This window comes from Sus scrofa, chromosome 13 (assembly GCF_054392235.1).
Source record: "Sus scrofa isolate SSC_HxYL_T2T_F1_AM1 chromosome 13, Sscrofa_HxYL_maternal_Yorkshire_Landrace_v2.0, whole genome shotgun sequence".
In the NCBI taxonomy this organism is placed as follows: domain Eukaryota; kingdom Metazoa; phylum Chordata; class Mammalia; order Artiodactyla; family Suidae; genus Sus; species Sus scrofa.
The window spans coordinates 61,019,272-61,033,760 of record NC_139395.1 but is presented as its reverse complement, the minus strand read 5'-3'; the positions used below and the strand labels follow the sequence as shown (position 1 = coordinate 61,033,760).

Genomic DNA, 14,489 nt, shown 5'->3' with positions numbered 1-14,489 from the left:
TGGTGGCAAATATTCCTTAAAAAGGATATCAAGTATAAGTTTATTTATCATTTATTAACTTATATATGTATTTTAATATAGATTATTCTAACTATATTATTATAAATGTGATACATCATTTCATCCCAATTGAAACAAAGTAGGTTTATATCCATTCATTCATTCAATAAATACTTCTTGGAGTTCCTCTCACAGCGCAGTGGAAAAGAATCTGACTAGGAGCCATGAGGTCACAGGTTTGACCCCTGGCCTTGCTCAGTGGGTTAAGGATCTGGCTTTGCCATGAGCTGTGGTGTAGGGTGCAGATGCAGCTTGGATCTGGCATTGCTGTGGCTATGGCTAGGCTGGCAGCTGTAGCTCTGATTCAACCCTTAGCCTGGGAACCTCCATATGCCACAGATGCGGCCCTAAAAAAAAAGAAAAGAAAAAGAAAAAAGAAATTTCTTGAGCTCCTACTGTGAGCCAGACCTGTACTAGATGTTGAGGAAAACACCGTGAAATATCACTGAGGTCACTGAAATGATTACTGTAAAATACTCAACATTAGAAAAAGGAGATAGAGAGCTAAAGAAAAAGTATACGTAACAAAAACAATCAAGGCAGTTCTCTCAATGATTCCCACCAAAACCACCCTCTAAAACCTAGCACCACTTCTGATCATTTATTCCTTATATATAATTATGAACTTGGACTAAACTGCCAAAACAATTTAAATTACGTCTGTCACTTACTAGTTGGAGGACCCTTATAAAATTGCCTTTTTAGACCTTTTTAGACCTCAACATCCTTATCTGTAAAATTAAATTACAGGTACTGCCTGTCTCATAGGGCCACTGTGAGAATCAAATTAAATGCACATGGTTTAAGCACATGGTATGCACTCAATAAAATTTGATTATTAACATTATTATTCAGACAAGACTTTGCCTTGAATTATTTAGTTTGCTAGCTCACTTGTCCTACTCATTTCTTGTTATTTCAAACATCTTCCTAAGATTCTTTGAGACTTGTTTATGGATGTAAATTAAAAGGTAAGCTAATTATCACTTAAATGATGAACCTACTCACTGAGGATGAGAAATTTGAAAACTTAAGCTCTGGTCAACTCAGCAGGCTGCAAGAGATACTTTGCATTTTTTTTTTTTTTTTTTTTTTTTTTTTGGTCTTTCCTAGGGCCGCACCCTCCACACATGGAGGTTCCCAGGCAAGGGGTCCAATCAGAGCTGTTGCCGCCAGCCCACACCACAGCCACAGCACTGCCAGAACCAAGCCACGTTTGCGACCTACACCACAGCTCACGGCAACGCCGGATCCTTAACCCACTGAGCAAAGCCAGGAATCGAATCCTTGACTTCATGGTTCCTAGTCAGATTCATTAACCACTGAGCCACAGGGGAACTCCCATAAGGTATTTTCATCCCTTTCAGCTGTGGAAATGATTGAGTTCTAGGGGAGCAATGTTAAAGAACGGTAACAAAGTTCATCCTTTAATGCCAAGTACTAGAAAGAAAGCTAAGGAGAAACAGTACACAATGGATATGTCTAGCCTTGCGTATAATAATTCCTACAGCGTTAAATTCTCTATCGGGGGGATTTAAATTGAAAAAGAGGGAAATTGTCTAATGGGAAATATTGAAAGGTGCTACATTTTTTAAGCAACTTTACAGTGGAGGTCCTAGAGTATTTTCCATGGGAATCAGCTGATAGTTTGCTTTCTTGGTACTTTTCTATTCTGCTAAACTCTCAGCCAATCTCAGACCCTGTGACTGAGGAATTTTTATTACATAATGGAAAGAAAGATTGTGTATTAGAAATGTCTTTTTGTCAACTACTTTGAAGGTTTAAGAAACAGCTTTAAACGTTATCCTTTAAAAAGCTAGCTGTACACTTGACAGGTATTTCTGTTGTGCCATCTTTATATGGTGTATACCCATCATAAATTCCAATCATATAGTTAGATGATGGCAACATTGATTAACAACTTATTTAGGCAATTTTAGTCCTACCAAGTCACTTACCTCTACAAAAGGAGAAATATATGCATTAATGTTTCTGCAGTAGTAGATACTTATAAAATATTGCTATTTGGTTCCCAGTGTTGGCAATCTTTGATATTTTCAACCCCGAGTGCCAGCTAAGCAACAGAAAACTCTAGTTCTGGGATTCTTGGGCAAATATTCATTAGTAATACTTTTTACAGAAATTGTTCGAAATATCCAGGATTAAAGAACCCCACCCCCACCCCCCATACGCACACACATCCCACATCCCTCCCTTTCTGGCATAATTTCTGACTTCCAAATTTGCATCCCAAGACGGAGTGTCAGCTTTGAGCTGCTCACAGCATCTCTCAGGCAAAGAGCAAGCGGAAGTGATTGAGAAATCCCCCCAGGCGCTGGTGCTTCCCCTAGGAGTAGACGACACTCCCCTCGCACCCCCACCCACACCCCCGAGCCTATCTCTAAACCCGGAGGCACTCGGGGGCGCCGAAATCCCCGCCCCTTCTCGCTTTCCAAAGCGGTTCTTAACCTTTTTTGGGCCGGAGACCTACAGAAAGCTAAGGACCCTATGGCAATGGGGACAGAGATTGGGGAAAGAACAGCTTTAAAGCTTTGCCAAACTTTCGGGAGACCCTGAATTTTAAACACACCCCGAACTGCAAGATAAGAACCCTAACGCTAAACCTCTTGGTTTAGGGCGATAAAACCAAGAGAGGTGCACGCAGTTTAGATGTCAAATCTCGTCCCCAGGGAGAAACCGGAGGAAGGGAAGGCGCTCCAGCGCTAGGCCACTTTCACTTATAAGAAACTAAAAGGGAATAGTCAGGGAAAGAAATTCATAAAGCTGGGAAGAAAGAAGAGGAAGAGATGGGGACAGAAAAGAAAGAGAAAAGGAAAGAGGGAGATGCAGGCACTAGAGAGGGGCATAATAGGAGAAAAGACCACAAGAAGGGAAAGGGCAGCAGAGACAGAGCTGCACAGAGAGACAGGGAGAAAGAGGAGAGAGGAGACGCGAGAGACAGAGATACTGCTAGCACCAGAAAAAAGAGAGAACTTTCTCTGCTCTCCCAACGCAGGGCAGAGAATCTCAGAAAAGCCCATCCGCGTGAGGCCGCGGGACGGCGATCGGCTGCCCGGGCGTTCACGCCGCCTGGGACCCCCGCCTTTTGCAAGCGTAGGCCGTCTGGGAGTCCCGCACGGGCCAGCCGAGGAGGGGACAGTCTGAGAGGAGGCGGTCCCGGCTCGCTCCGTTTTCTCCTCCCCTCTCCTCCTAGAGGCGGGTACCGGGAGTATTTGAGCTGCAGAGGACCCGCGGTCCCCCCCCCCCCGCCTCCGCCCCCCCCCCAGCCCCCCATTCAAGAAGCCGCTCCACTACCCTCGCCAGCACAGCGCGCCCGGCGCGCCTCGGAGCGCACGTTCCGCGTCTTCTCCCGCCGGTTCCCTGGACATTATGCGGCCGAGCAGCCGAGCCCCAGTCCTCCTTCTCCTCCTGCTCCTCGGGCTCCTCCTGCAGCCCAAGCGGCTCAGCTCTCGGCAGGCGGCGGCGTTGCTCAGCCGATCGCAGACGGGACCCTCGCGGCGAGACCTCAGCAACTCCTAAAGTCAAAAGTTGGCGGCGGGCGCCGGGTTCCGCGCGCTCTCCGCGGCTGCTGCCTCGCGTAGCCGCCGCAGCCAAGGAGGGCAGAAGGGAGGGGGGGGTGGGGGCAGCGGGGGAGGGGTGGGAAGCACCATGCAGTTTGTATCCTGGGCCACACTGTTAACGCTCCTGGTGCGGGACCTGGCTGAGATGGGGAGCCCAGACGCCGCAGCGGCCGTGCGCAAGGACAGGCTGCACCCGAGGCAAGGTAACGAGGCTCCGGCCACCGGGACCCCTCCGCCCCTGACGCTACCTCCCCAGGCTTCGCGTCCCACAGCGGGCACCCAGTAGTGGAGGCTCCCTTCTCTCTCTCTCTCCTTTTCCTAGAAAGAATTATGTCCCGCTTTGCAGCCTCTCCCTTTAGGTCATTCCCAGCCAATTTCTAGAGAGAGACACTGTAGAACGAACTTAGTCGTCCTCCTCCCCCGCCTTTTTTTTCTTTCTCCACCCCAGGCCCTAAACTATAGTTACTTAGCAACTGGGGGCACCATGTAGTGGCATGTTTTACTTTTTCAGGGTATTTGTCAGGATCTGAAATCATCTTAACTACTTTGACTTGTTCATTGTCTAGCTCCGAATGGTGTATCATCAATGCCTAACACTGTTCCTGGCACATAGTAGTAGGTGTTGAGCGAATATGTGCCAGGGACTGAGATGAAGGCACTGGCTCAAATTGGCGGGGGGCTGGGAAATAACTCAGGACAAAGCCTCCACCTTCATTTTTAAAGTAAAACTTGCGTAAAATCGAATTATTGGTTCATATACCTCTGCTTCTCTCCACAGTGAAATTATTAGAGACCCTGAGCGAATATGAAATCGCGTCTCCCATCCGAGTGAACGCTCTCGGAGAACCCTTTCCCACAAATGTACACTTCAAAAGAAGGCGACGGAGCATTAACTCTGCCTCTGACCCCTGGCCTACCTTCGCCGCCTCCTCTTCCTCTGCTACCTCCTCCGAGGCGCATTACCGCCTCTCCGCCTTCGGCCAGCAATTTTTATTTAATCTCACCGCTCATGCGGGATTCATCGCTCCGCTGTTCACTGTCACCCTCCTCGGGGCACCCGGGGTGAACCAGACAAAGTTTTATTCCGAGGAGGAAGCGGAACTCAAGCACTGTTTCTACAAAGGACATGTCAACACCAAGGCCGAGCACACGGCGGTCATCAGCCTCTGCTCAGGAATGGTAAGTGGGTGTACGATCCCTCCCCTGCCCTCCCGCCTTCTCACCCGCTTCTGGAAGAGTTAACTGCTCTCTAGCCTAAGACCCTCACAGCGCCATATCCGTTCTGACGTTAAATAACAGCTACAAACTAGTTTGCCTCCTGCGGTTTGGGTGGCTAGCCTGGTGCATGCGCTTATACTCGAGAGGAGCGCACGCATCCGCCACCGGGAGGTTCTGGATGTTTCCGAGCTTTCTAGGGTCCGAAATCGACTCAGCTGTGCGTTGCCCCAAACAGCAGGCGGCTGAGAAGTCAGTTTCCAAACTCGAAGAGTGTTGTCCTTCCGTGCGGCAAACTCAGCCGCCCAGGAGCAGAGCAGCTGAGCGCGAGAACCCGACTCCTCATTGGCGAGTCTTGAGTCGGGGGTGTGGGGTGAGGATCCCCAGCCTCGGGTACGGGGAGTTCCTTCTGTTTGTCATGAAGGGCGGTGCGTAATCTAGAGTCCCCGAGTTCTCTTAGAGCCTTTTTTTTTTCACGCGCCGGGAACCCTAAGGCTGAATTGGATTGACAGGGAACAGGTCCCGTCCCAAGAACGGAAGGGTGGGCCGAGGGGCCCGGGGGCGGGGAAGAGGGCGGAGCCTGCCCCGGACGCTTCGAATTAGGGAGGAACTGGAAGTGGGGGTGCGGCGCAGTCCGACTCTGCACCCTGCTGGTGGGGTGGCCCCAGAAAACAGAACTAATGGGAGAGAGTGTGGAAAGGCTGCCTGGAGGAGATTTCAGTTCTTCTGGGGTTTCTACGACCCATGAGGTTTCAGAGAATCAAAAAAGAGAGCCTGCGGCGCACGTTTCCCGAGAGAGGGAGGGCGAGAGGGCGGGGCGACCACATCCCCGCGTAGCAAAACACGCAGCAGAGCAGGGAATCCAAGCTGGTACCCCGACCCTATGCTTACCTCCACCCCTCGCCCCTTTTTTCCCCCCAGTGGGTCCTTCACGGCGTCCGCCCTCTCATGATATTTGAGGACCCGCGGTAAGGTTCTGGCCTGAGCGAAAACTGTTTTTTACTTTCGCGAGCGATGTGCGTTTCTGCTACGCGCTATGACGCAGAAACTATCCCGAGCCAGGCTCTCCCAGCGCAAGGCGCTCGGTGCCAGGCTGATGCGATTACTTTTCCCCAGAGCACTCACACTCCCCACCGTTACTTTTCTAAGTAGGAGCTTGAATACTTACTCAAGCGCTTGGTTGCCTCCCCTGCGCGCTGCTTTTAGTGGATCCAGAATGCCGCATGTGGGTGTCCTATCCATCTCTGCCCCTTAGCCGAATGGTCTGCTGGGGAGCGAGGCAATCTTGAAGACTCCGAAGGCGGGTGGGGCGTTTAGCTTGCTGGTATATGGGGATGGAGTTGAACCCCTTTCGCCCCTGGCAAAGCGCCTGAAGCCGCGGCGCGTTGCTGAGATTATTTGGGGGGCGGCGGGGACGGCAGTTTGGCGAAAGAGGTGAGGGTGCTGCAGTGAGTCACCGTTGCCCCGAGATGCTTGGAATCTTGCTGTGCTTTGAAAAGGTATGGTCTGGGTGGGTTTAAGTCGGGCGCGGGATCCCAAAGCATCGGAGCGCCCCAGAGCCCAAGGCTGTAACCCCCAATCCCAGAACCTTCCTGATAGGACTGAGCGTGTACGTCAAGTTTGTAAACAGCCCTTACTCCTCCTCCCTCCCCGCCTCCACACCCCGCTGAGTGGCCCCAACAGTGGTATAAATGTTTTGCTGCGCAGGATCTTCATTTCTGTTGGTAATTTTAGGTGGTGACTCGTACGTGGAACTGCAAGTAGTGACTCTCTTAGGGAATTGAGGGCCCGAACCTCAGGAAGGCTGAATGCCTAGAGCTCGCTGAATTCATTTTATTGTGTGTAATTGGCAATTTGGCTCTTCGGGGGTGGGGCATGGTGGGGAGGGTCCCACATACACTGAAAATATGCGAGCTAGCTATTACTATCTTCATCAGTGAACCTAGTTCCAAAACTCTTGCTCCTTTGTCTTCCTTCTGGAATTTATCTTTCCTCCCAAGACGCCCCCTTAGCCACTTCAACAGCAGTGATGATATGGCATTCCTAGGCAGTAAACCTTCCAGGAAATCTTCCCTCTTTAGAGTGAGTCTTGCCAACATTTCCCCCTACCCCCACCCCACCGTCAGTAATGAGGTACCTCTCAGATGTTTCTCACCTGTTCCGAACATTCTAGACCCCTTTCCCCCTCTCTACCTCTCTCACTGGGACTAAAGTCTAAGAAATATTTCCATCTGGCTGCTGCTTCTCCAGTCTTTTCTCTCTAATCCCTGCCACACACTGCTAACAGATTAAGGATGACAAGGTGCAAGATCACATCGCTGCCCTGTTGACTTATTCCTGTTCACAGAGCTCCCATCACCTAGAACAACTATAAACTGTCATCTGACACTTCAGACCATTGACAATGTATGCTCTCACCTCTGGCACATCCCCTTCTCACACCCTCCAGGGGTACCTTCTCACCCATCCTCCAGTCTCACCTATCAAGCTTCCTTCACAAATCCTGTATTTCAGGCAGTCTGCTTTTGCTCTTTTCTCTGCAGTTCCCACCCATCCTTGTCCTACCTCATGGCCTTTGGACCTTTTGGATTTACTTGGTCGTTTTACCCAATGTCACATGCTCAAGTCATTCCTTTCTTTCAAAGAGTAACTTCCATATTTTTTCCCCCAGAAACTTCTTCCTAGTCCTTAAGCCTGCTGTCATCTCTCCCTCTCCACTTTCCTAGACTCTTGCTTGCATTTCTCTTTGATGCTTAGTATGCGCTCCCTTGTGTTATAGCTCCTGGTACACCTGTTCTATCCCCTTTTCCTTGGCAGCAGGGTCAGCATCAATTTATTTCTCTCCCAAGTTGGAGCCTTGAATGTTGTATTTAGTACCAATGTTTGAATGAATGGCGACTTTAACCAAGAAAGGATTACTCTTCAGTCAAGCAGCTGTTTTGTGAATCGCCACAAAATTAATTTAGCTTGCTATTGATACCATTTATTGAACTCTTATTATGAATCTTGTAGTAAGTACTTTATGTTTGCATTATTTCATCCAAATCCTCACAATGGCCCAACCCTTGAACAATCCATTTTGCAGATGAGGACACTGAGGCTTTGAGAGTTGGGGAATTGCTAGTGATTTCACAGCTAGTTGAGTGCAGAGTTGGGGTTCCCACCCAGTCCTTCTGACCCATGCTGTTAACCGTGGACCAGAGACTGAATCTGAGGAATTTCAAAGTGTTTTTGTTTTTGTTTTTTGTTTTTTTTTAAAGCACTGGTCCGAAGTCAGGGTACCTGAATTCTAGATTCAGCCCTGGTATGATTCAGATGCAGCTGCTTCTTTGTCACTGAGGGGGAACTTAGGACAAGTCACTTCCTCCCCCCGGGCCTCAGTTTCCCCTTTTACTAATCAAAACTGCCAGATTCTTTCCCAGTATTTATAGCCTGTCTCTAGTTGCTTTCACGTGTTGTGGCCTGCTTCCTTCTCTGTACCCAGAGAACATGTGAGTTGTGTGTTGAAAACAGAAAGATGAAAGATGCCTGGGTGAAAATAAACTTGTTAAATCGCTTCTTCTCTGGAAACCAGCTACTCTCTCTCTTATTCTGATGCCAGACTACCCTAGAGCTGTCTCCTTATTAAGTCAGTGACCTATGAATCACATGGAGAGCTTTTAAAAAATAGATTCTAGACCTCGACTTTGGAAATTCCAAATCTGCAGATATGGGGTAATACCCCCAAGTGTAATTTTTGTTTGTTTGTCTTTTTAGGGCCGCACTCATGGCATATGGAGATTTCCAGGCTAGGGCTCTAATCGGAGCTGTTGCTGCTGGCCTACACCAGCAACGCCAGATCTGAGTCATGTCTGTGACCTACACCACAGCTCACGGCAATGCCGAATCCTTAATTCACTGAGAGAGGCCTGGGATTGAACCTGCGATCTCATGGTTCTTAGTCGGATTCGTTTCCACTGTGCCACAATGACAACTCCTGTAATTTTTTTTTTTTTTTTAACTTCCTGGGCAGTTTTCACACTTAGCTGGGTTTGGCAACCTTTGTATTTTAGCCTAGTACTTGAAAAACTTTATCCTGCCTCAGAATTCTAAAATTCCAATTCCTGGGCCCTATCTAAAGATACTTTGATTCAGTAGATCAGATGTGGGATGGAATGCAATTTGAATGTCTAACAAACTCCTGCATGATGCTGATGCTACCTCTGACGTTCGAGGACAGTCATTTCCTTGTGTCCAGGAGAAAGTCATGGCCTCTGTCCTTTTTTTTCCTCAGCTAAAAGAAAAGGAACAATGGACAAAAAGAAGAGCTTGATTTTCTTCCTTGAAACACTGCCCACCGGCATGGCACAAGGAACTTTTTAAGTGCTCTTATAGCCTTTAGTTTGGGTGATTTAACCTTCCCACACAATCTGTGGGTGTGTGGGAAGGGGAGGAGAAAGAGTTACCTCTTTCAAGTTGCTTAGAATGATTGGCAAATGTCAATTGTATCCTGGTGGTTAAAGACTAACACTGCAACCCCAAAGGCCACTCATGCGTTCTAAGCCCTTACAAAGTGTCACTTTGCTTAACACTCTGTATGCATTATCTCATTTAATCTGCACAATAAATAAGAGACAGTATTTTTATCTTCTAATTGACAAACAAGGAAGCTGAAGCTCACAGCAGTTAAGAAACTTGCCCCAGGTGGGTGTGTAAGTGAGACTGGGACTGGAAGATAGGACAGACGGCCTCACTGCCAAGTCTGGTCCCATGTCACTCCCTCTTGCAAAGGGGTAGTAAGAGAGTCCTGTGCCATCATCACAGGTGGCACCACCCTGAATGCCTTTTGGTCAGCATATCCTTCCTGATTTTGAAGTAGTGATAAGGCTTTCATGAGTAAGCTTTTCCCTTTGGATCTCACACTTGTCCCTAAGTTTCCAGGCTGTCTTAACATACAGAAACTCTCTTTCATCAGCCCGCAGGAGTGAAATGAGAACTTGAGCACCAAAAAAGTATTTTATTTATTTATTTTGTCTTTTGTATTTTTGGGGCCACACCCACAGCATGTGGAGGTTCCCAGGCTAGGAGTCTAATCGGAGCTGTTGCTGCCAGCCTATGCCACAGCCATGTCAATGCCAGATCCAAGCCGCGTCTGCAACCTGCACCACAGCTCATGGCAACACTGGATCCTTAACCCACTGAGGGAGTCCAGGGATCAAACCCGCAACCTTATGGTTCCTAGTTGGATTCCTTTCCACTGTGCTATGACGGGAACTCCAGAAATATTTTTTAGATACAAATTTGGATGGCAGATGCAATAACATAGAGTGAAATCAAGGGTAATGTCTTGGTATGGCAGAGAGCAAAAACAAACAAACAAAAAAACCCCAAACTGCTTCTCCAAATATGTGGGCAGGATTTCCAGCTTAAGCAGTCCTCATGGGAAAGGGATTGGGCAAGATGGAGCCACTCCATTGGCAACGTTCCATTGTTCTTTTCCTCCCGGTGGCTGAGTTATATTACATCAACCTCTCTTCTCTATTTGCAGCTGGGCACATTCCGGTCCCATGATGGGGATTATTTTATTGAACCACTACTGTCCATCGATGAACAAGAAGATGAAGAGGAGCAAAACAAACCCCACATTATCTATAGGCGCAGCACCCCACGCAGAGAGCCCTTAACAGGAAGGCATGCATGTGACACCCCAGGTATTTGCTTCTTGCTTGATCAGAGATCCTGGCTGCATGAACTGGGTTAATTGCAGTGCTCTTTTGTAGCTCTTTCACAGGCTACAAAGTGTGTCCATTTGCACTCCCTTTTATTTAGTCTTCAAGACAGATATGTCCCCATTATACAGATAAACTAAAAAGAGGTTTAATAACTTGTCCAAGTTTGCATGGTTGATAAGTGACAAATGCAGGATTCAAACTCAAATACCAGGGACTCCAAACCCACCCTGGGTAGAGTTGACTTCTTTTGCTGAAGTTGCTAATTTTAAGGATTAGGCTTTAATAATGCTTTGAGACTAATGTAGCCAGATCTTCAATCAGCAGTTGCTTCTGTTTTCTTGGTTAGTGTTTTCTATTCATTTGGTTTTTTCTTTTCTTTTCTTTTTTACCATGTAGGGTTATGGGAAATTCTTACCAGTGGAACTCACAAAAACTTTAGTGTGCTTACTGGAATTTTTTTTTCAGTCAACGTCAGTTTAGCTAATGTTCTGTGGCTTCAGGAAGTATAAGAATGGAGCTCTGGGTTGCACTGCCAGTTTTCAATCAAATGTAGATATGCCCACCACTAGAATTCCTTCCATTCCAGCCAAATTCTTTGAGGCTTGGTGCTGACAGGCTTGACCATTGTCAGGGGTGTGTCCTAGGGCACCTTGGGATGCTTGTGCTTGTCTGTGCTTCTCAGGCTGCAATCTTGAAGCAGACTTTAAGTGTCCTTGAAGCCTAGTAACTTTCTCTCTGATGATGGCATATCATTAGAAATCATACCTCTATTTTGTCTTGTGTTTTAGGATGTTTGTTAAAATACTACTTTTTAAACTCTTGAACTTGCTGTTTCTAAAACTTTATCCTGGAGTTCCCATTGTGGCTCAGTGGGTTGAGGACCTGATGTTGTCTCTGTGAGGATGTGGGTTCGATCCCTGGCCTCAGTGGATTAAGGATCTGGTACTGCTGTAATCCATTGTAGGTTACATGTGCGGCTTGGATTTGGTGTTGCTATTATGTGGCATAGGCCTCAGTTACAGCTCTGATTCGACCCCTGACCAGGGAACTTCCGTATGCTGCAGGTATGGCCGTAAAAAGGAAAAAAAAATTTGTCCCTCTCCCTCTTTATTTTTAAAAGTTGCTTCATTGCCTCCCCTAGTTAGATAACTTCTCAGGGTCTTTCTGACGTCTCCAAATAAGGTGAAAATTCACAACCAAGTGGTATTTTCCTAAAATGATGAATTGTTTCATCTTGTATCTATAACAGGTTCTTCCACTGTGATGGAATGTGATATCCTGGTCTCTCTTGGAATTATTATTATTTAAAAAATTTTTTTTATTTTATTTCCCCAGTACATTATTATTTTTTTCTATTTTACAGCATGGTGACTCATGTATACATTCCTTTTCCTCATATTATCATGCTCCATCATAGGTGACTGGATGTAGTTCCCATTGCCACACAGCAGGATCTCATTGCTAATCCATTCCAAAGGCACAAATGAACCTTTCCACAGAAAAGGAATTATTATTTTTAAAGTGAATCCTCTAATAAAAGATGACATTGGAGTTCCCAGTGTGGCTCACCAGTAATGAACCTGACTAGTAACCACGAGGATGCAGGTTCAATCCTTGGCCTCGCCCAGTGGTTTAAGGATCTGGTGTTGCCCTGAGCTGTGGTATAGTTTGCAGACACGATTCAGATACTGTGTTGCTGTGGCTGTGGCAAAGGCCACCAGCTACAGCTCCGATTTGACCCCTGTCCTGGGAAACTCCTTATGCCGCAAGTATGGCCCTAAAAAGAAAAAAAAAAAAAAAAATGACATTCATTGCTTAGAATGTGGAATAGGCAAGTCATAGGTATTGTACATCTTTCAAATTTATCCCTTCCAGTTTCGTGTTCTTAACCTTCAGGGCTACATGGTACATAACTGAAATATTCTGTCAGACTCTCTACAGAGCCCAGGGGTGGAATTGGAGGGCTGAGGGAAGAGAGTACTCAGAAACAATAGTCCCTGCGTCTTGCATGATGCCAAGGCTGCTGTCTGCTCGAAAGGTCAATGGCAAATTCTTTTATCAACATATTTTTGACTTTGCTAGTAAGAATGTTGACCTTTACTTTTGGACTTTCCAAATCTGAAATAGCAGCTGCGTATCTTAAACATGGGTATAAAACATACATATATCATGTGATGGGAAATACGGGATTACTCCACTTCTATTTCTTAGCATATGTCCAAAAGATACTCAGTATTTTCCTTGATCAACTTATTGAAAAATGGCACTTTGTGACATTCTTCAGCCCTCAAGTGGCAGCATACCAACATTTTTTTTTTTAAATTACCATTTACAGAGTTCCCATTGTGGCTCAGTGGGTTAAGAACACGACATAGCATCTGCAAGGATGCAGGTGTGATCCCTGGCCTTGCTCGGTGGGTTAAGGATCTGTCATTGCCACAACCTGTGGCATAGGTTGAAGATGTGGCTTGGATCTGATGTTGCTGCAGCTGTGGCATAGGCCTGCAGCTGCAGCTCAGATTTGATCCGTGGCCCAGGGACTTCCATATGTGGCAGGTGCAGCCCTAGAAAGAGAAACAAACAAGAAAATACCGTTTATTAGAGTCCTGTTCTTTACTGGCATTGGACAGAGCACTTTGCATGCACCAGTTCACTTAATCCTTACCACAACCCTGTGAGATGGACCCAGTTTTTACCCTCCAATGTGCCTAGTAAAGGTGCTGAGGCTTTTAGAGAAGAAGCAACCTGCCCATAACCTCATAGCTAATCCGTAATGACAACTCATGCTTTCCTGTGGTATTCCACAACACATTTGTGATGTGTATGGGTGTGTGCATTGGATGAGAGAGAGAAAGAGAGGAGGGGGGAGAGGAAAGATAGAGGGAAGTCTTACTTAATACTATCATTCAAAAGTTTCTCATGGTCCATTTTTTTTAATCAATTATCAGAGTCAGTGGACATTTGATTTTCTGGACTAAAGTGCAAATCATTGTCAAGGTCAGTTAAAAACACACAAAAAATGGGAATCTGAAAACATGAGGTTTGAGAACAATAGAAGATGTCCCAATTTTTCAAAATAGCTTATTTGGGTTCTAGTCATTCTTGGTATCGGGACCTTTGATTGCCTCCTTCCAAATCACCAGTGCCAGCTTTTAGTCTCCCTCCTGATTTTGCTTTGCCAGTGACCAATATGACGGGCCCTTCCTCTGCCCTGTGTGATGAATCCAGAGCCCAGCAGATGTGATTGGCTCTTTCAAAGGTTGGTGCTGGAGTCTACCACTCTGGTTTCTCTTCCAGCTGCTTTTACACCCTTTCTTTGAATTCAGATGTAGGAGGCTCAGAATAATGGGAAAGACCTTTGGGATTTGGCACAGTTCACCAGCAGCCATTAGAGGGATGGACCAGTAGGTCATGGAAACCTCCCAGATCAGGTAGCCTTTGTACAGGGAGTGAAAGTTGGTAAAGAGTGACAGAAGTCCCTCTGTCCAGAGAGGAAACTGTCCCCCCCCCTGCAAAAATAAGTCAGCTTTAGGGAGTCCCCCCACAAGAACTATGATTGGCAACCAAGGGTAAACTTTAGATGTACCCTGGGAACCTCATGTCAATTCTTTAAACAAACAAGCAAACAAACCCCTCTTGCCAGGGAGGTGAGATGGAGCAAGAATCAGTGGGTTTAGGAATTCCCGTCGTGGCGCAGTGGTTAACGAATCCAACTAGGAACCATGAGGTTGCGGGTTCGGTCCCTGCCCTTGCTCAGTGGGTTAAGGATCCGGCGTTGCCATGAGCTGTGGCGTAGGTTGCAGACGCGGCTCGGATCCTGCGTTGCTGTGGCTCTGGCGTAGGCCGGTGGCTACAGCTCCGATTCAACCCCTAGCCTGGGAACCTCCATATGCCGCGGGAGCGGCCCAAGAAATAGCAACAA

General features: G+C 46.9%; 1 protein-coding gene and 1 long non-coding RNA gene across 48 annotated transcripts in view; one reads left to right on the top strand and one right to left on the bottom strand.

The window, feature by feature from the left end:
* The window catches only part of LOC106505633 (uncharacterized), a 396,539-nt gene extending 390,080 nt beyond the window's left edge, over nucleotides 1-6,459 (bottom strand). For all 21 annotated transcript variants that reach the window (XR_014823460.1, XR_014823478.1, XR_014823466.1 and 18 more), the window contains exon 1: nucleotides 6,025-6,459. This is a non-coding gene — a long non-coding RNA (uncharacterized LOC106505633). The remainder of the gene's footprint in view (nucleotides 1-6,024) is intronic.
* The window catches only part of ADAMTS9 (ADAM metallopeptidase with thrombospondin type 1 motif 9), a 173,429-nt gene continuing 162,322 nt past the window's right edge, over nucleotides 3,383-14,489 (top strand). For 26 of the 27 annotated variants that reach the window (XM_084988871.1, XM_084988867.1, XM_084988868.1 and 23 more), the window contains exons 1-3: nucleotides 3,383-3,844; nucleotides 4,420-4,820; nucleotides 10,384-10,546. In XM_084988871.1, the coding sequence (XP_084844997.1) occupies nucleotides 3,730-3,844; nucleotides 4,420-4,820; nucleotides 10,384-10,546 (679 nt within the window). In that variant the 5' untranslated portion in view covers nucleotides 3,383-3,729. The remainder of the gene's footprint in view (nucleotides 3,845-4,419; nucleotides 4,821-10,383; nucleotides 10,547-14,489) is intronic. The other variant, XM_084988874.1, reaches the window with a different exon arrangement.